This window comes from Pinus tabuliformis, chromosome 4_1, assembly GCF_031772625.1.
Source record: "Pinus tabuliformis cultivar Carrire ecotype Pingquan chromosome 4_1, CPIR1, whole genome shotgun sequence".
Classification (NCBI taxonomy): domain Eukaryota; kingdom Viridiplantae; phylum Streptophyta; class Pinopsida; order Pinales; family Pinaceae; genus Pinus; species Pinus tabuliformis.
Window position 1 is genome coordinate 833270145 of NC_142303.1, and position 22962 is coordinate 833293106.

General features: G+C 36.6%; 1 protein-coding gene across 1 annotated transcript; it reads left to right on the top strand.

The window, feature by feature from the left end:
• The first annotated feature begins 14054 nt into the window (after window positions 1–14054).
• Window positions 14055–14543, top strand: LOC149178805 (uncharacterized). Its single transcript, XM_089422242.1, has one exon. It carries the CDS (start codon window positions 14055–14057, stop codon window positions 14541–14543), a length of 489 nt encoding a protein of 162 aa, XP_089278368.1.
• The last annotated feature ends 8419 nt before the right edge of the window (window positions 14544–22962 follow it).

Sequence of the window (22962 nt, forward strand, 5' to 3'; positions counted from 1 at the left end):
AATCTAGTCCATGGTATTTGTCCCATAGTATTTTGGCCATAGGTTTCACCTAAATATAACCTATTTTTTGAGTGTTCGTAAATGTAAGGTGACTTATGGAGTAAATATAAAAAAATGTTTTATTTGTTTACCATACCTCTCGTTTATTTATATTTTTATTAATTTACCATAACTCTTTTACAAATATGGTATTTGGCCCATAGGATTCACTTAAATAAATCCTCTGTCTTGAGCCTTCATAAATAGAACGAGGGTTATGGACTAAATATAAAAAGAGGTTTTATTTATTTACGATACGTCTAGTTTATTTATATTTTTATTTATTTACCATACCTTTTGAGTAAGTATAAAAAGACGTTTTATTTATTTACCATACCTCCACTTTACTTATATTTTTATTTGTTTACACCCTTACATGTATATAAGGTGACTTATGGAGTAAATATAAAAAATGTTTTATTTATTTACCATACCTCTCATTTATTTATATTTTTATTAATTTACCATACCTCTTTTATAAATATGGTATTTGGCCCATAGGATTCACTTAAATAAAACCTATTCTTGAAAATGGGCAAATGGATTCACTTAAATAAAACCTATTCTTGAAAATGGGCAAATGGAAGGTTGTAAGTCCTAATTTCAAGGGCTAAATTTACCTTTTTTACCCTCTCCCTTAAAATAAGGTGGGCTATTTGAGGTGATTTGTAAAAATGTACTATGATACAAAATATTCGCCCACTAAAAATTTAAAACCGCTTAATTTCGCCAAAGGGCGAACATTCGCCCCTAAAATTATCCTTGATTCCAACTCAGAAATTCGCTGGAATAAGAAGTGACAGTTTTGCGGTTGAGATCCTGGGCAAATGAAAATGAATATTGAAAATCTGGAACATGGGTTTTGTCCAAAATAGACCAAATTAACTTTATTAAGGAACAGTTTGCCCAAATTCGACTTGTATTGAGAGAAACATAGGGTTCTTTTAGCATGATTTTCTCAGATTTGCTGTGTGGCCATTTTCCAAATCTCAGCTGCAAAGCCAAATTCGCCTTGCTCTTGCTGAAAGATGAATGGAAATATATTTTCTTATTGATCAATTGGTTGGAAACAATCCAGTTTTGTAATAGAAATCATGTTGTACTTATCTTTGTTGTAACGTCTCTCTGATCTCTCTCTATTTAAATGAAAACAGAGATCAGAGGTGGGGATGGAAAAATGAGGGAGAATTGAGGAATCAGAATTGGAAATTCAAGAATGACGATGGGATAGGATAGCATAGGAGAAAAAGGATATTGTTGCATGTTGTAACTCTCAAAGATTTAGCTATTGTAATGATTTCACAGTTTGATGATTAATATATGATTTGGGAGTTGTTGTTCATTCTTCTCGTCTGAAGTAGCCCAGCAGCATCTGCTGGAAGCTAAGGGCCCAGTCTCTGGTGGATTAAACTGTTGCTGTATTATATCTTCACAATTCATGTGTGGTTTGATTTCTTTCTTTTACTCTGATCAGTAATCTGAAGCACTTTACTATTTCACATATCTGCTCTGTTATACTTGATTGAATATTATTGTAACTTACAACGGGAATGTTATGTTACCATTCTAACCCTGCATCACATTATTGTTTATTTTGGCAAATCATATAACATCGTTGTTACTTACAGATTACAAGTTAAGCGCACTGTATATTCTTGAATTGGTACTACCGTATGATTTATTCTTAAATCGTGACTGCTTTTTATTCGGAAGTGTTGTTCTGATATCATTGCTGTTCTGAAACAATTGCTGTTCCGTTACAATTGATCTTATTTCATGGCTATGATTCATGCATATTGTATCGAAGCTCAGATTACTGTCCCTTTTAATGATATGTGTGTTGCGTGCTTAACTTGGGTTGCTGTACATTCAGATTTAATCCACTGTTCTATACTTTATCTTTGATAATCTGTTGTTCCATTTCTGTTTGCTATTCAATTCAAAGGCTGTTACTTAATTCTTGAATATTATAATTATTGCTGCATTCATTTACGTAGGATAGAGTTTTACTGTTTAATCCTATTTATAGAAGTAGATGATATTCCATTTCTTGTCATTCGAAAATCATCATTGCTTTGGTGTGCAGAAGGTCTGAGACTATAGTTAACATTGACATATGCTGTCTAGTTCTCAGTTTGATGATCTTCTTTTGAGTGCCTTTTTAATTGCATCAGTTTACAGAGGGAAGAGTTACTGTTACTGTACCCTCGACTGATAAATTGTTGTAGTTTTCTGAGTGAATGATTTAAGTTTCAGAGTGTTAAGTTTCTTTTAATTGTAAGTAGATTTTGTTTCAAGCATTCATTTACTTTTGGATTTTAAACACTATACTGCAAAACATTACTCTTGAATAAATAGCCGCCTCAGACTGAGTACACTCTTGAAATAAAAAGTCGTCCCTAGGTTGACAATTAATGTGAAGATAATTAGAGGTGAAAAAGACCCTTTTTATCACCCAACATTTTGGTGTCATTGTCGGGGAGAGTGTAGCCATTTTTAAAGAGTAGTGTGCATTTGATGAGTACCTGTTAGGAAAGAATTGGGTATTGAAGATGGAAGGTAAAAACCTGCATACGGAGCTTGCAAAAGCCTTGCTCCCCTGCCCGCTTTCCAACAGAATTGTTAAAGAACTTAGGATAGAAATAAATGTTTGACTTTTTGTGTGAATGACAAATATATATATATATATATATAGAGAGAGAGAGAGAGAGAGAGAGAGAGAGAGAGAGAGAGAAATTTTGAAAAAACAAATCTCATGATTTCACGCAAGTGGTGATGTAAGCACCACCCATTTCACTAACCAATTGGCAGGAACATTTGAAGAAGGAGCCTCAAAGAAACACATGAAGAACATCTTCTAGTATGGTAAAAAATGGCTCACATTTCTACTTTTGAATTTCCTATCAAAGATCTAGGAGGAGTGACATAAATGCACATAATTCCCCCATCTTCTTTACCAAATTTTTATGGCTTGACAAATGAAGACCTAGATACATTTTATTTGAGTTCGAAATACTTTGTAGAGGATATGATTATTACACTAATGATCAAAGGTTGAAAGTGTTTCCTCTTACTCTAAAAGAAGCAGCTCTCCGATGGTTCATGAGCCTAGGTGGGAATTGCATCCAAACATGGGAGGACATGAAGAACATCTTCTTGAAGAAGTACCAAGACTATTGCAAGGCCAATGAAGATATTTTCAATATGATACAAGGGGTAGATGAAAGCTTGGAGGACTATGTGGATCGATTTCAATACAACCTTCAAAAATCAAAGCATAAGCATTTGGAAAAAGAGATCTTGAAAACTCTTTCTTAAAGGAATCAAAGATGAAGTTTTAGAACTCTTAAATCTGGTAGGAGAAGGTGATTTTTTTCAGTTATCATATGATGATGTTTGTGAGTTGTGCATAAGGTATTCAAGAGAAATCTCCAAGGCTGGTAAGAATTCTAGAAATGTTTGTTTTTCCTTTTCCAAATCTGCTACAAGAATAGGAGACATAAGTGCTGAAATCAATGCTTTATTTGAAAATTTTAAAGTTGATTTTATTAGCTCTCTAAATGCAAAATTGGATGTTTGGCAAGTTCATAAAAACCAAGAATTTGATGAAGTGTTTTTCATTCATGACCGAAAGGAGCATACCATAGATGGTTGTTCTTCCTTATCTAATTTAGAAGTGGCATATCAAAGAGATGGGGAAGTTGCAACAAGGTCAATAGGTATGGTTCAAAACACTTCCTCTTCATTCTCTTGCATAATCCATTATGGAATACTAATGTGTTAGGGCAGCCATGTCAATTTCAATATAACCACCAATCTTGTCTACAAGTTGGGCATGGTTCACCTTATGATTGCATGACTACTCTCCCTCATCTTGTAGCACAAACATATTCTCCATATTTTTTACTATCTCTTCTACAACATCCTGCTTGCATATCAAATTCATCCACTCAACCCAACCAACCACATCATCACAATTCTCCATTCCTTACAAATTTTCCTGCTCAACTAACTCCACACCCTCACCATAATAAACTAGTACAACATGCTTACAATGTTGAACTGCAAAATTTACCCACCCTTCCCACCCATTCTATCTCACATGCGCCATTAAAGAAAACTTACAATGAGATTCAAAATGTTTCGAATTCAAAAATTGTAAAAGTTATGGAAGAAAATGAGGTTTTTTCTAGTATGTATCAACAAGTCATTTTAAAAGCTCAAGAACTTCATGATATGATGGATATGGGAAATCAACAAAGTAAAGGATATGTTGAATATTGGTTTCACTCCATCACTTGTTTGCAGCATCACTCCATGCTTCAACAATTTTTGGCACCATCTTTGTTGGCTTCTCATACCCTAATTTTTATCAACATGCATTTTTCAAATTTGGGTATGTACATACTAGAGGCCTTATTTCTAAAATGGTTCCACTGGAAATAATCTTATACATAAACATATTAGATTCTCAAAGAAGAGTGGGATAGTGGAGAAAATAAAATAAATAAAGAAATAAAACAAACACATTTTTTTATTTATTTTTGTAAAAATAGTTGTTTCTTTGTTGCAACACGCTATGAAAATCAACATCGGTGATAATTTTTTTTTAATTCATTTGTGTATGTAGATTAATTATAATGGAAATAATAGTTCTACAAATACTCATATTCACTTTTATCACCAATTTGAAAAAATGCTCGAATATCATATTTTTTTTGGCTTGTGGGCTTGATGGAATTTCTGAAAACACAATCGGGACAGTCATGTTTTGAGAGACCACAAGGGAATATTTTTAAAACTTGTTTCTATCCTAAGTAGCCCTTGATGTCTAATTTCCAACCCAATTTAAATCACTCAATTTGGATTTGAAACGAAAAAGTTAGAACCAAAACATTGACAGGGTGTCTAGCGGGCAACTCAGGAACAGAGTTGGGACAATCGGTTTTTGGAGGCCTAAATGAATGAATTTTTAAAACATGTTTCTATGGTAGATTCCCCTATGAATACAGTTTGCAATTCAATAGGAATCATTCATTTTTGATAATGTATGGGGAAGTTATGATCAAAATATTGACTGCCTATCGTAAATCAGCACTCTTAAAAATATGTCTTTCTGGTTGTTCCTTACAGTATTTGACCTATCAATTATTCTTGTTTTCAAAACATGTTTCTATTGGAGATAAATAAATTAATATAATTTCATTTCCAATTTGAATCATTAGAATCCGACATCAAACTAAAAATTTATGCTTGAAATATCAACTGTTGGTCTACGCTGGGTAATCGAAAATGACTTTGTTATGCAGGTTGTTTTAACTAAAACTGACATATCATATCATTGAATCTTTAAAACCTGTTTCTACTGGAGATAAAACATTGAATTAGCTCTCATTTGGCTTTGGAATCACTCAATTTCGACGAAAAACAAAGAAGTTTTGATTAAAACACTGCTGGTTAGTATGGTCAACCACTGCTCTCTCGCAAATGACAAACAACTTTTGCTTTGTTATTTTCTCAGTGGAATTGTTATACAGAGTAACTACTTGTTGTTTTTTGCATAATTCTTGGATTAGGAAAGCCAGATCACCTCTCTTTCTCCATGATTTACTGTTTTATTGTAGGTAGACACTCATTTTTTGTAGGTCTTGGGAAAATAAAGAAGGTCAATTTATGGACGAGTGATTTTTGAAAGAAATTTTATGAAACAAAGGAATTTCATCAAACTCATTACCCAACGGATTCATAATAGAACAAATGAAGAATTGATTTCAATTTGAAGATTCATGTCTTATCACTGCTGCCCAAGCATTTTTCAAAGAGATCATTTTTTTTTACATAATATCATAGCTGTTGTAACTTAATTTATTTATTTACATACTGTTTTTTGTTGTTTCTTTTCTAATTTCTCTTATATTTTGTGTTTCAGGTGTTGCTTCATTCAAAGTGTAACTCATCCTTAGCATCAATGCCATGAACAACTAATTTGTTTTTTGCATGCTTTCATTTTATGATTGTCCATTTTGCTATTCCTTTTCGAATGGAACAGCACTTTTGCACTTTCACGTTTTGTTGTTCCTTTTCAAATGGAACAACACTTATGCACTTTCACGTTTTTCTGTTCATTTTCGAAATGGAACAACACTTCTGCACTTTCACGTTTTGTTGTTCCTTTTCGAATGGAACAACACTTCTGCACTTTCACGTTTTGCTGTTCCTTTTCGAATAGAACAACACTTCTGCATTTTCACGTTTTGTTGTTCCTTTTCGAAATGGAACAACACTTCTGCACTTTCATATTTTGTTGTTCCTTTTCGAATGGAACAACACTTATTCACTTTCACATTTTGAACAGCACTTTTGCACTTTCACGTTTTGTTGTTCCTTTTCGAAATGGAACAACACTTCTGCACTTTCATGTTTTACTGTTCCTTTTCGAATGGAACAACACTTCTGCAATTTCACGTTTTGTTGTTCCTTTTTGAATGGAACAACACTTCTGCACTTTCATGTTTTGCTGTTCCTTTTCGAAATGGAACAACACTTTTTCACTTTCATGTTTTGTTGTTCCTTTTTGAAAGGAACAACACTTCTGCACTTTCACATTTTGCTATTCCTTTTCGAATGGAACAACACTTCTGCACTTTCACATTTTGTTGTTCCTTTTTAAAAGAAAAACACTTCTGCACTTTCACATTTTTCTATTCCTTTTCGAATGGAACAACACTTCTACACTTTGTTTCCTTTTCAAAAAAGGAATAACACTTTCACATTTTTGCTATTCCTTTTCAAAGGAACAACATTTTCACATTTTTGTTATTTGTCTTAGGGAACAACACTTTTTCACATGCACTTTTTCACTGTTCCCTACAGGGAACAACACTTTTCGTATGTATTTTTGCTTTTTGGTGTGCATTTCCTTTGTTGTTCCCTACAAGGAACAAAACTTTTTGAGTGTTTTTGATGTTCCTTCAAAGGAGCAACACTTTGGGAGTATTTTCGAGAGCAACCCTTCCTTCCTCTTGTGGGATTATTCCTAGTTCATCTCAACCACATTTACTGATTCTCTTTCATGGCATGAAGTACACTATTTTTATGAGGACAATAATTATGGATTCTATTGAAGCAAGTGAATATCATTCACGTTATGATCTTTAACAGGATAGCTCCTTGATGATAGCTTATTTTCAAAAGGGACACAATTATTTGTATACTACTTTACTGCATTATTTTCTGTTGTACATGATACTGATTGATTATCTTAATACCATGCTGGTTCCACCCTTCCTAGTTATAATATTCTCTGTCTCTAATAAATGAGATTATGGGTATATTTTTTTTCTCTATTGACATGTTGAACTTCTTCCACCATCCCTACTCTTAAGGAGTACTGAGCCTCCTTCTTTTTATCATAAAAATGTGTAATAACAACAAAATTTTGTTCGCAGATGGAGGATAGGGGGTCTCATTACGAGCCAGCCTACCATGTTCATAAGGCTGTAACAAAGTGACATTCTCATTATGGCCACCACACCAGGGTTATGATCCATTGGATAGCCAAATTATCCTTGGAACGAGAGGTCTCATCACGAGCTGGCCTGATCATTTTTTACATCCCAGTGAATGGCAGTGTGGTTATCTAGTTACCACGCCAGCACACTGATCTCTTCTGTAGAACAACATTGTAACTCTCTAGTTATAAATTGAGGATCATGGCTCATATGAGTTAAAACGCAACCCTGCCGAGGATATGGACGCCTGCTGGCAGCAGAGGCTCTACTTATGGTATTGAAGTTATATCTTATCGTCAATTGTTACTATAATACCATTTTCTTATTCTTCTTTTTATCAGAGAATTTATTTCCTTAATTTTCCATATTTTGAACCTTTACGCATGAGAAATTATTTTCTGATCAATCACATCATTTTTCAGCTAGAATACCGTCAGCAAAGCATCTTTTTGGCATATTGTTGTTCTTTTTTTTTTTCGCATAACTTAAAGCGTCTTATCTTTTATTCATAACTATCTTTACACACTCTGCTCTCATTATTACCATAACTCTCATCGTCCCATCCTTGATATGTGTACTCTGCTTCATTCACTGTCGTATTGTTCATTCCCTTGCCCTGCCATTAGCACAACACCTCTCATATGCTTTATAGTCCTAGAATCCCTTTTCCAATTGGAGGAGGGAATGTATGCATCATGAGATAACATGCACTCTGCCATAACTTGTTGATTTGACAAAATATTAGTATTGCATGTATACAAAAGTTTTCCTGATTGAAATTTTTTGCATACATCTTATCTGTTGCTATTCAAAACTAACACTGTGGATTCAAGAACATTGTATGCAAAATAGTGATTTGTTTACAAGAGAACAACAAGTATGGGAAGAATTATATTCACAGCATGACCACACTATTGCAACTAACAGAAGAGGCTCGAGCAACTCGCGAATGTGAACAATTCTTTAGACATGATGTGCTTGCCTAGATTCCACGTTTTGCATCACTTTAAAAAAAAGTGCCAGCTTTGCCTACATCAGTTTCAACAAATGCCAATACATATATGTCATTACACATTTTTCTTTTTGAAGGTAAAATAGCATAATTTTCTTATTTATTAGAAATTTAGGAGAATTTCATAAAAATCCATTTTGAGCATTATTTATCATCCTTCAATCCACATATGTACCACTTCTCATTTTTCAGTGGCATATCATCTTTTAGTTTGGGAGAGTGTTGCTTTCATTCATTTCTTTCTTATGACCATGTCATTCATATTCTTTATCATCCATTGCTATTCTTATTCAATCTCAACATCTCCCTTATTCCATGTTGTTTTACACCAGGCATAGACTTCAACAGATAGTAGCGACCACCTCTATTTGTTTTCTAGCATCGCATGAGGGCATGCTAATTTTTCAGAGAGAGGGAGGAATTGCTACACATGATGGATGTTTTCTATTTTCTTTCTCATTTAAAGCATACAATTCTAGTGCAGAAATTGATTTCCATAATATTTTTAAAAACTATGAACTCAATTCTTGTGATCTCTGGAAAACACAGACGTATTATTAAAATACACATACCCAGATAATTTCAAGATAAATTGGTTCATAAAATTTTGGAAATCATGCACTCTCACCTACAACCATTTTGTTTATATCTCATAATCCGTGCATCAAAACAATCTGATTCTTGGATCATAGAGGCATTCGTATATTACAAATTTACTTGCAACGTTTCAACAAAAGCTGGGTTGTAGTTTTTGGGAAAATGGTTAATGAAGGTTGTTGTCACTTATATCATCTTTTGCTACAACTTCATTGTTATGCCTCCATCAAAATTGTTAAGTTTGAATATTCATTAATTAAAGAAGAATTCATTTGTTCTATCCATTTCATGAGCTGAGATGCACAAATTTTTTAGTGCTTGGTTAACACATGGGTTTTATCTTTTGGTTGCATGAGGACATGCAATATATTCGGTGTGGAGGTATGTTGGGCCTTGAATACGACCATTTTTTAAACACTTATTTCATGCATTTTTACTCTTCTTTATCATGTTATTTATTATATAAATCCAATTTATAATGATTTATTCTCTTATGAACGAATATTATTTATTCTCCTTTATTTCTAATAAATTGATGATTATGCATGATTTTATCAATGATAGTTTTAATAATTTGGTTGTAACATTATTCACCATTTTTAGCCTCCAATACAATTTCCAGATTGAAGATTTGATCATTAAATATTCCAACTCAGAAATTCGCTGGAATAAGAAGTGACAGTTTTGCAGTTGAGATCCTGGGCAAATGAAAAAGAATATGGAAAATTAGGAACATGGGTTTTGTCCAGAACAGACCAAATTAACTTTATTAAAGAATGGTTTGTCCAAATTTGACTTGTATTGAGAGAAACGCAGGGTTCTTTGAGTACAATTTTCTCAGATTTGTTGTGTGGCCGTTTTCCAAATCTCAATTGCAAAGCCAAATTCGCCTTGCTCTTGTTGAAAGATGAATGGAAATATATTTTCTTGTTGATAAATTGGTTGGAAACAATCCAATTTTGTAATAGAAATCATGTTGGAATTATCTTTGTTGTAACATCTCTCTGATCTCTCTCTATTTAAATGAAAATAGAAATTAGAGGTGGGGATGGAAAAATGAGGGAGAATTGAGGATTCAGAATTGGAAATTCAAGAATGATGATGGGATAGGATAGAATAGGAGAAAAAGGAGATTGTTGCATGTTGTAACTCTCAAATCTTTAGCTGTTGTAATGATTTCATAGTTTGATGATTAATATATGATTTGGGAATTGTTGTTCATTCTTCTCGTCTAAAGTAGCCCAGTAGCATCTGCTGGCAGCTAAGGGCCCAGCCTCTGGTGGATTAAGCTGTTGTTGTATTATATCTTCACGATTCATGTGTGGTTTGATTTATTTCTTCTAATCTGATCAGTAATCTGAAGCGCTTTACTGTTTCACATATCAGCTCTGTTATACTTGATTGAATATTATTGTAACTTACAACGGGAATGCAATGTTACCATTCTAACCCCGCATCACATTATTTTTTATTTTGGCAAATCATATAGCATCGTTGTTCCTTATAGATTACAACTTAACCGCGTTGTATATTCTTGAATTGGTACTACCGTATGACTTATTCTTAAATCGTGACTGCTATTTATTTGGAAGTGTTGTTCTGATATCATTGTTGTTCTGAAACAATTGATGTTCTATTACAATTGCTGTTATTTTGTGGCCGTGATTCATGCATATTGTATCGAAGCTCAGATTACTGTCCCTTTTAATGATAAGTGTGTTGCGTGCTTAACTTGGGTTGCTGTACATTCAGATTTAATCCCCTATTCTATACTTTATCTTTGATAATCTGCTGTTCCATTTGTATTTGCTATTCAATTCAAAGGTTGTTACTTAATTCTTGAAGATTATAATTATTGCTGCATTCATTTACATAGGATAGAGTTTTGTTGTTTAATCCTATTTATAGAAGTAGATGATGTTCCATTTCTTGTCATTCGAAAATCATCATTGCTTTGGTGTGCAAAAGGTCTGAGACTGTAGTGAACATTGACATATGCTATCTAGTTCTCAGTTTGATGATCCTTCTTTTGAGTGCCTTCTTAATTGCATTAGTTTACAGAGGGAAGAGTTACTATTACTGTACCCTCGACTCATAAATTTTTGTAGTTTTCTGAGTGAATGATTTAAGTTTCAGAGTGTTAAGTTTCTTTTAATTGTAAGTAGATTTTGTTTCAAGCATTCATTTACTTTTGTATTTTAAGCACTATACTACAAAACATTACTCTTGAATAAATAGCCACCTCAGACTGAGTACACTCTTGAAATAAAAAGTCGTCCCTAGGTTCACAACTAATGTGAAGATAATTAGAGGTGAAAAAGACCCTTTTTATCGCTCAACATTGAGCTTCTTCTAGAGACCTCTAATCTCGAAGAGCTCCTTGTTCATTTGGAACATCTCGATGAGCAACGTCGAGATGCCGCCATAATAAATGAGGTCCATAAGAAAAGGGCTAAAACTCAGTATGATAAAGCTGTCCATCCTCGGGTCTTTTTTGAAGGCGACCTTGTCTTGGTCTATATCCAAGATAAAGACGGCTTGGAGGCAGGAAAATTCAAGTCTATGTGGTATGGTCCCATTATAGTAAAATGAGTTTTAGAAAATGGGGCTTATGAATTAGTCAATTTTGAAGGGAACAAGTTGGCGAAGCCTGAAATGGGCTCTACCTTAAGAAGTATTTTGTTTAGGTTATAACCGAGCAATGGCTTCTTTGTATATTTTGTATTTTTGTACATATTTTGTTGGGAATTTTTGTGATATCGACACTTTTTTTATTTTCTTTGGCAGGTGTTGATGGATGACTTGGTCTATTTCGGATTCGTTGATCGTGCTAGTCAGCCCACTCGGAATCTCACTTCCGCGGCTTGGGTGATTTATTATCCATCTAGTCAGTTGATGGTGTCAAGGGGAGTATATATTGGTTCTACTTCAAATAACATTGCCGAATATACTATCGTTATTAATTTACTATCTGAAGCTATTTCTTTGGAATTAATTCATTGGTAGTGTATCTTGACTCACAGCTGGTAATGTCACAATTAAATAACATTTATCAGGTTCAGGATCCTTATTTATATCGCCAATTTTTTAGAGTCAGGGTGTTGCAACGATCATTTGTTTTTATTACATATGTGCACATTCCACAATCTGAAAATTCATTAGCAGATTCTATCGCTAATCAAGCATTAGATTGGAAGATCAATCATTCATTAAGTTAAAAACAAACATCAAAAATTTGGAACTGTATATATATATCATAAAATTGCCTGTGTGTACATAACATTCATAAAGTGGAATATGATGGTGGAGCTAGGGTTTCTGAAACAGTGAGGGCTCGATTAGCCTTCCTTGATCATAGCCTTGGAGCCAAAGCCACACGCAGTGAGCACAGATCCTCCTGAGATAGCCCAAGCCGGAGAATCGCAACCATTACCAAAGAAGAGTGCGCAGAAATCAGTGGGTATTGGAAGCTTAATGGTAGCAAGCGCGGGGAGGGGAGAGATCCCCTCCTACAAGAATATTACAGCAGGGGAGTCGAGTAGGGACCGAATGCGGAACGGGCCAAGGGAAAACAACAGAGAAAATTCAGCAAAAGGAACTAGCTGGCAAACGGGTCTGAGCAGAAAATGCCTTCTAAGGTCTTCGAAAAAACCCATGCTCGTAATCCCGAATAATAGACTTGAAGATTATAGAAGCTACATGAGGGATTACGCCTTAATATGTAAGTTTGTTGGGTTTTGCCTGTCAGATAAAGACAGGGAAAATTTTAAGAACCCCCCTAAATTTATAAATATAATAAATGGGCGAATCTCCATGGTATATAGGAAAAATGGAAGGCGATTTTATCAATAATATAATATGTATATATAATTTTTGGCGAATCTCTCACTAGGCATGGCGAATATTTTACTCAATTATAAAATCTTCTAAGATCTTGGCGAGTCTTTCACTAAATAATAAAACTTTGTAAAGTCCTAGTGAATCTTAGCATAGGCTACATGCTGGTTTAATTCCCCCATTTAAATAGGCTACATTCCACGTGAATACCATGGGTCAATACCATGTGCCATTTTGGTGAATACCATGGGTCAATACCATGTGCCATTTTTATTTTTGTTAATTCTAATATTAGGGTTAATAATGGTTTTTTGCATCGTATTAATAACAATCTAGTCCATGGTATATGTCCCATAGTATTTTGGCCATAGGTTTCACCTAAATACAACCCATTTTTTGAGTGTTCGTAAATATAAGGTGACTTATGGAGTAAATATAAAAAAATATTTTATTTGTTTACCATACCTCTCGTTTATTTATATTTTTATTAATTTACCATACCTCTTTTACAAATATGGTATTTGGCCCATAGGATTCACTTAAATAAAACCTCTTTCTTGAGTCTTCATAAATAGAACGAGGGTTATGGACTAAATATAAAAAGAGGTTTTATTTATTTACTATACGTCTAGTTTATTTATATTTTTATTTATTTACCATACCTCAAATTTACTTATATTTTTATTTGTTTACACCCTTACATGTATATAAGGTGACTTATGGAGTAAATATAAAAAATGTTTTATTTATTTACCATACCTCTCATTTATTTATATTTGTATTAATGTGCCATACCTCTTTTATAAATATGGTATTTGGCCCATACGATTCACTTAAATAAAACCTATTCTTGAAAATGGGTGAATGGAAGGTTGTCAGTCCTAATTTCAAGGGCTAAATTTACCTTTTTTACCCTCTCCCTTAAAATAAGGTGGGCTATTTGAGGTGATTTGTAAAAATGTACTATGATACAAAATATTCGCCCACTATAAATTTAAAACTCCTTAATTTCGCCAAAGGGCGAACATTCGCCCCTAAAATTATCCTTGGATAAAGATATGTCCAAATGGATACAGCAGAGATGGAAACCGAAGGGACATGTAGAATTAAAACTGGGGGCTAAGGGTTTTTTCACAGTTATCTTCTCCAACACAGAGGATAAGGAAAGGGTCTTCGAGGGAGGTCCTTATTTTATGAACAATGTTGGTTTATTTATTCGACACTGGGAAGACTGCTACAACCCAGACAAGGAGAAAATGCTAGCAGCCCCTGTCTGGATCAGACTTTTCAGACTACCAATAGAGTTCTGGGATCCGGAGATCCTAGAAGGGATAGGTAATGCAATAGGGTCATTCATGAAAGTTGCTGAATCCACCAAAAGAAGGAGGTATACGTCATTTGCTAGGATATGTGTGTATATGAACATCACCGAACCTCTCCCAGATTTTATCGAACTAGAATATCATGATGAGGTTTGGCAACAACCAGTGGATTACGAACATATTCTGTTCCGGTGTAGAAGATGTCATGAATACAGACATCTTTAGAGACAATGCCCTTTAAATAAGATAGAGGAATCAACATACAAGAAAGAAGAGGAAAGAATACCAGCAGAGGACCCTGTAAGAGAGGAAGAGGGATTTAAAGAAGTACAAAAAAAAAGGAGATCAGGGAAAAGTATGCTCCAACAGGAACCACCCAAGAAAAATAAATCTTTGGAAATGCAGAATAAATTCAAAATCCTCCAGGAGGAGGAATCAAGAACGGAAAAGGAGGCTAGCAATGAAGAACCAATGGAAATATTAAAAGAAACAGGAAAGCAAGAAGTAGGAAAAGAGGATACAGAACAAGGAGAAGTAGAAGAGAAGGAGGAACAGGCAAATGACCAAACTCAAATGGAAGTAGAAATGCCGAAAGACAAAGGAGGAGAAGAGGAACATACAATGAGGAAATTGTTACATGAATGGTGGTATTTAGATGAGAGATTTATTCATAAGGAGCATAAACAAAGATACAAAGAAGCATTCCAAAAATATAAGGAAAAGACAGGGGGATTGGCAGCAAACAATTTGGAACTAATAAGAACGCAAGGGGAGCAGAACTTAGGAATGGGCAGCTCTGGCAAAGGAGCAAGGAAAAGAGGTCGGCGCTCGATGAGTGAAACAATACAAGAGGTTGGAGAAATGTTGGTAAATTCAGGAAGAGTCATACCTTTATCTGAGGTATTTCAACAAACCCCAAAATTATTAAGATGATAATTACAAGCTGGAACATTAGAGGTCTTAACAGCAGGGGGAAGCAGAGATACTTGAGAGATAGACTGAAAAAAGACAAAACAAGTATAATTATAGTTCAAGAAACAAAGATAAACATAGAAAAAATGGAAGAGATAATAAGCAGGGGTAACACTCAGTATGAGGTAATGGGGCAAGATGCAGTAGGCAGCGCAGGAGGATTGGCAATCCTATGGAACCCTGAAGAAGTCTAATTTAGAAACTGGATAAGTTTCCCTCGAATCCTCTCAGGTATGTTTAGATTGATAGGATCCTCTGAGTGGGTTACCCTCTCAGGAGTTTATGGACCACACTTATCAAATGAATGCAAAGGATTCCTTCAGAATATGAAGTCAGCAAGAAGACTCTACCAAGAGATGCCATGGATTATAGGTGGCGATTTCAATATGATCGCGTCCCTAGCAGAAAAGAGACGAGGATTAAGGAAAATAGACCCAGATATGGAAGCATTCAGAGATATGATATCAGAACAGAGAATGGTGGATATCCAAACAATAAACGGTACCCACACATGGAATAATCGTAGAGGCTGATCAAACCAAATAGTGTCGAGATTGGATAGATTCCTAGTTTTGGAACAAATCATGAATAGAGATGTAGACATTGAGGCTATGATTCTCCCTGCAACAGGCTTAGACCATTGGCCATTCGAGTTAGAAATCGACCTCAAACAGAGTCCTAAAAATCGGCCCTTTAGGTTTGAAGCATTTTGGCTCAGGAATCATCAATTTATGTCAAAGGTAGAATAATGGTGGACTACAAGCCAACAAAATGGGCGAAGTAAGATGCAAACTTTTGAACTCAAATTGAAGGAACTCAGGGGGAAAATAAGAAAGTGGAATAAAGAAGAATTCGGAGACATATTCAAAGAACAAAAACGCTTAGAGCAAAAAATGAGCGAGTTACAACAGAAGAATATATTGGAAGGCAGGAATGAAGAGAGAAGTAGAGAAGAGGGCATAGTAATAGGCCAACTGGGGGAGCATAGGAAATAGGAAGAAATATTATGGAAGCAAAAGTCTCGGATAAACTGGCTCAGAGAAGGAGAGAGAAACACGAGGTTTTTCCACCAAGCCATGATCTAGTGCCGACAAAGGAATAGGATTTTTTCAATTCAAAATGAGGGAGGACAACGTATAACTGAACACGAAGAATTGGAACATGAACTGGTAGGACACTTCAAGGAACTGGTCACTGAACCTCAAAGGAATAGAAGAGAGGCTATAAGAAGAATAAGTAATGAGATCCCAGAGATGGTCAGCAGGGACCAAAACTTAGCATTGATGAGGGTAGCAACACTAGAGGAAGTGGAAGAAATAGTGAAAGGTCTGAAAAGAAACAAGGCCCCAGGGCCAGATGGATTTACAGCAGAATTCTACCAAGCGAGTTGGTAGTTCCTAGGACAAGAAATACTGGAAGTGGTGGAGGAATCGTGCAAACATCAAAAGGTATGGCCAGGCCTAAACTCAACCCTTTTAACTCTTATTCCTAAAACTTCTCATTCGGAAACAGCTCAGGGTTTCCGCCCAATTGTGCTTGGTAATTTAATATACAAGATCATAGCCTCTTTAATGGTCAAAAGACTAAAGCCAATCCTCTTCAGTATAATATCCCCTAAACAAACAGGGTTTGTGGAAGGGAGACAGATCTTAGATGGTTTGGTAGTATCCCAAGAAGTTATTCATACCCTGAAACAAAAAAAGGAACCAGGAATGATGATAAAACTTGATCTTTCAAAAGCCTGTGATCGCCTAAATTGGAACTATCTAGAGTCAATTCTACAGGCTTTTGGGTTCTGGAATAGATGGGTGAATTGGATCCGCAGCATGATTTCTACACCAAATTACTCCATTCTCCTGAATGGTACTCCAACCTCGACTTTTAATGCCACAAGAGGAGTATGCCAAGGTGACCCCATATCACCATTTCTATTTATCATAGCAGCTGAAGGATTAGGAAGATACTTCAAAAAAGAGCTGAGAGAGAGGAAAATAAAAGGTCTGAGACCATGGGGCAAAAATCTTCCAGTAACACATCAACAATTTGTGGACGATATTATGCTATTTTGTACTGCTTCCCTGAGAGAAGTAAAAAGGGTAAAAGGGATACTGGAGGTATTTATGGAAGCTTCAGGCACTGAAGTCAACAAGTACAAATCAAACACCTTCATCTTCAATGCTCCTGAATCGGTTAAAGGGCACTTGACTAGGACTTTGGGATTCAGATTGGGAGAATTTCCCACAAAATATTTGGGCACGCTACTAGCTATCAATCCTCCGAGAATAGCTAATTGGCAATCGACCTTAGAGAAGCTCAAGAATAGATTAGCCAACTGGGCTTTTAGGTCTCTGAATATAGCAGCTAGAATAGTGCTACTAAAATCAATCCTCCAATCAATTCCCATTTACCCCCTATCGGTAATGGTTGTTCCCAAAGGGGTATGTAATAAAATGATTGAGATATTCAGAAAATTCTTATGGGGAGGACCTAAACAACAGAATAAATGGGCCCTATCATCTTGGAATAGTTTAATAAAAGAAAAAGAGGAAGGGGGACTGGGTCTTAGAGATCCTCTTACACTAAACTAGATCCTTGGAGCGAAACTATGGTGGCGCTGGATGCAAGGAGGCAAAGATTTATGGGAAAAAATATGGACTCAAAAATACAACATGCCTGCAACTGCTGAAGAGATTTTGAGGAAGGAAGAGATACCAAAAGGATCCATGATATGGGATTTGGCAAGCCAGAACAGAGATATCATAAATAAGTATGCTTTTTGGGAAATAAGAAATGGAAGGACAGCTAAATTCTGGGAGGAAGCCTGGCAGCAAAGGGGAAGAATGGTGGAAATTCAGGACGTGTTAATTACATGCAGGGAAGCCAAAGCCAAAGGTCTAAATTATGTAAGCGACTATTGGAGGGAAGGAAGAGACAACGAGACTTGGAGAGGATGGAAGGGACCAGAGGAATGGAACAATAACATTAATGGGGATCTCAAAGTGAAGCTAGTCAAAGAGATGGACTCAAGAAGAATTAAAACTAGAACAGAGCTGGACATTCTTAGATGGGGAAGATCTTCAAGAGGCACCTTTACGGTTAAGGAGGCATACTTATTAAAGTCCAAACAGGAGAAAGAAGAATAGCTACAAGACTGGAAACAACTATGGAGGAACAGATGGTGGCCAAAGGTCACCATGTTCGCCTGGCTAGTGGGAAGAGGACACATACTTACTTGGGATCAAATTCAGAAAAGAGGGTTCCTAGGACCACCCAGATGCAGCTTATGTAAGCAAGATATAGAAACCCAGGAACATATCTTAAACTCCTACCCAGTAGCACAACAACAATGGGAAGAAACAAGAATCCTCTTCGGAAAGACAAACCGAGACCCTCAGAGCATAAAACAAACTATTTTCCAATGGGGGAAAGGCCAATTTCAAAGCCCAGTAGTGAGGAGAGCTTGGAGTTTAGCAGTAGGATTCAACATATGGCTTATCTGGAAAGAGAGAAACAGAAGATTATTTCAAAATAAAATCAACCCCCCAGAGCTGATATGGAAAATAACTAAAATTCTTATAAGGGAAACAATCCTATCAGAAGTTTGGGACCAGGAGGATTGGAAAACTACTACGGAAGAAAACCAAATCTTAATTAAGCTAAGTTTGGATCAAGGAATGGTGTACCCCTAGAAGCAAAACGCTCAAAGCATACAGATCCAATGTCCTGCTGTGTTTACTCGTCCCCAGGAGGGCTTCATCAAATTAAACTTTGACGGGGCTTCCAAAGGTAATCCAGGGCCAATAGGATACGGAGGGATTTTCAGAGATAGCCAAGGCCACACCAAGTGGATTTATGCAGACAGAGGAGGTATAATGAGTAACAATGAAGCAGAATTTATGGTTTCCTATCAAGGAATCAGAGTTGCAATAAGAAACAGATATGGGAAGCTAGAAATAGAAGGCGACTCAAATTTAGTAATAGAGACCATTAGAAAATTAAATAACGGGAAGGAATGGGAATAGGTGGCAAAGAGCTGGAGGATGACGGGTCTCATCCAGGATCTAGCAGAAATCATGAAGCGTATAGATTATAAGATCATCCACCATGTTAAGCGAGAAGGCAATAAAGTAGTTGATTACCTTGCTAATTGGGGATGTAATGAACCAAATGGGAAAGTGGATAGCATCTGGCCAATCCACCCGGCAGGAACAACATGTGAAAATTTAAATCAAATCATAAAACTGGACAATAATGACACAACATGACCTTGATCAAGGCTGCAGCCAGACCCTGATCGGGGTGAAGAAAAGGACACGACGCGGAGAAATGATGGCAAGTAGGATGTGGAAGCTCAAGCCACCTCCTGAGTTAATCATCCACAGGTATGCAAAGCCGACATGCAGAGGTGGTCGAAAACCGAGGTGTGGAGGAGAAGGAATAATGGCGAGAACAGGGGAGAATGATGGAATAGTTGGGGCGATGGAGTGTAGGATAGGCAACGAAAAATATTTAAGAGCTGGCAAAAGAAAAGCAGAAGTTACCCAGAGGATTAGAAAAGTGGTGAGGGCAGAGAATAACAGTCAAAGAAAACCGGGTATTCGACTCAGGAGAGGGCAGGAGACAATGGCGGAGAGAAGAAGGAGGGTAGGAGGAAATATAGATGAGAAAGGGAGCCAAATGGGTCAGGACAAGGACAAGCAGGGAGCTCAGAATGATAAAGAGCAAGCTAGGCAAAGAACTAAGGTGCGAGGAAATCCCCAGGAAGCTAAAAAACATCTGCCAACCAAAGGAAGAGTAGAGAGGGTGAACAATCAGGAGAAGGAACAGTCGAAAGAAGAAGAAGGTCGAGGAGAGGGAGAAATGGAAGCAGGGAGGGAAGAACAGATGGGAAAGGCGACGGTCGAGGAAGGGCAAGGCATTCAGAGCATCAACAGAGGAAGACCCTCCCGTAGAGGCAAAGGTAGAGGTCGCAGGGGCCGGGGAAGAAGCTGGCAAGAAGATGCTTATGAAGCAGAGATGCAACATACAAATCGCCAGAAAAGAGGATGGAGAACAATAGAGCAGATGGCTCAGGACATGGAAAAGGCGTATAACGAAGGGACGAATGAGGATATTAGAAGAATTATCCAGGAGCTGGAGAACAATCTGTTGCAGGAAGCCTCCGACCCTGAAATGGAGGATTGGAGCATTCTTTTACCAGACCCAGGAAACACAAGGGGTCGGTTATCTCTGTATAAACAAGCCCTGCATGTTTATTGGGTAGTGAAACGGTTAATAGAAAAAGCCATGGAACAGGTAGTAGAAGAGATGATTGAAATGGATCAAGGAATCCCCAATCTAAGAAGGGAGATGAAAAATCTTCATGTCACTATCCAGATGCAGGATACCAGGTTAGAGGAAATTCAAACTATGCTGAAAAAGATAACAAATGGACAGTGCGAGGAGGAGATCAAGACAGAATCCATGGTAGACTGAGTCTTTTTGTTTAGTCTTCATTTTAAACCTTTTTTCAATCGCTAGGAGAACCTATTTTTTGAAAATGTTCTTGAACTGTTATAATGTTGTATGTAGGTAGAATCATAATGCTGTATGTAGGTAGAATTATAATTCTGTTCGTAGTTAGAGTAAGATACATATTGTAAACTTGGTGGTCTATGTTTACATGCTTTGAATTGTCATTCTCAGACTGATGGGGATCAACAAACCCGGTTTCCCTTCGGGGCAGGTTGAGATCACCTTTTGCATGTACATATTTTATTTGCATATAATAGAATAGATCCTTCTGTAGCTTACCAAAAAAAAATTGCTTGTGTGTACATAAAGTGTTCAAAAATAATATACAAAATCGAGACTAAATGCCCATAATCATGTCTGGTCTATCTATCGACCCAGCTCAGAATGAGTGGCTAAGAAGGTAACTACTGCATTGGCCACATGCCGAAGTATCCAGACCCAGTCCCATGGCATTCCTACCATGGGGCGCTGCATCTCCTCAAGCAGGTCCTCTATGGCTATCATCAGTACCTGGTGAGTCAATCTCACCAAGTTTCTTTGGACTACATATAAGACCCTCTCTATCTCAGTGGCTACCTCTTCGAAACCTCTTCCGCGATGCCTGTGCTGCAAGAATCCATCTGGCCTTACCGGACCCACATCTGGAACATGATCAATATGCTAGTATTTTAGTCCCATCAAAAATATTTCTAAGTTCATTTTCATATTTAAAAAAACATAAAAAAAAAAAAGAAATCTTCAAAATTGATAGAAACTTAAAAAAATGTTACCCATGTCTCCCCATGTTGCATTTGGTGGCAACATCAAGTTTGGATCTCCATGGAAATCCATGCCAGAATAAGGGTAGTCGTTGACTGCAATGATTTTTTGGCCACACCAGGCAAAAAACTCATCATCGAAAGTCATCCTCGGCACATCCTACCTCCAAGGTGTTTCATCAGGTCAACCCACCTACCCATTCATGGATCTCATGGGTTGTTGATAGACACAGATACCTTGGGATGTAGCCCAGGTACCTTCTCGAAGAAGAAGGAGGATAAAATGGTCCCATATCCAAAGCTTTTAGTCTAACCTTTGTGAATGGAGGTCAGCTGGCTCTTCATGTTGGTTAGAAGAGGTGTGCACCAATCGAACACAGTGGTTAGGTATTCCACTGCCAAGCTCATGGACACCCATGAAGCCTGATGTATTGAAGTTGATCTGTTTACCCTGGAAATGGTAAACAATAGAATCCTGAGAGATAAGCTATCCATGTGTTTGATTGGAATCTAACTTCAAATCTTTTTCAGATTCCAGGACAGTATATGTGTACATAGTCTTCTACTGAAAGACTACTCCATGTCCTGCCGGTCGAATGCACAACCTCCCTTCTTTAGGATAGACCTGTGATAAAGTAAATGTCTTCCACCTTAATCCTGAGAGGCATATGATCTATCATGAAGGCATCATCCTCCACACTCCAATAGTGGATCAATAACTCGAGCAGGCATGTGTTCACTTTCGTGTTCAACATTTTGAAAAATTTCAACAAGTCGTGCCCTCTCAATGCATCTAGTGCAATTTGGTCGTTCATTACCTCATTGTCAATTGTGGTATGCTCTCTCTCTCTCTCCATATAATGGTCATCCTGAAAAGAAATGAGTTTCGACCGTTAGAATTTGAGTTTAAATTTCAACTCGCATACATGCAGGTTCCCTTCACACACAATTGTGTGTAGGGCCATTGTATACACGGGTTGGTCACATCCAACCCGCGTGTACACAGAGTTGGATTTATTGACAAGAATTCCCACGGTCAAACCTTAATTAAAACTTCTAAAGATCATCACAAAACATTGCAAGTATAGTTTAAGGGTTACCTGGTAACTTTGGCGAGATTTGAACGGTTGATTTCTTCAGAGGCAAGTTTGCTCCTTTTTGGTCCACAACTTTTTTCCAATTGCAAATGAAAAATTTGTGAGTCTAAAAGTCAATATATAGCTTTGAAATTTCAAATTTTTTTCTCAAAACTTGATTTTTCATCTCATGAATTTTTTAACTTGCTGGCTTGGATTGTCAAGAATGAGTTATTGTTATAGGGTATTTTGGACACTTCTTCGAGATACTATTTCAGTCCCATGACCGTTGACCTGTCATGGCAGGTATCATTCACTTACTGG

Excerpts from the sequence above, each read along its gene's own strand:
- LOC149178805 (XM_089422242.1), top strand. The coding sequence starts at position 14,055 with ATGTCCAAATGGATACAGCAGAGATGGAAACCGAAGGGACATGTAGAA.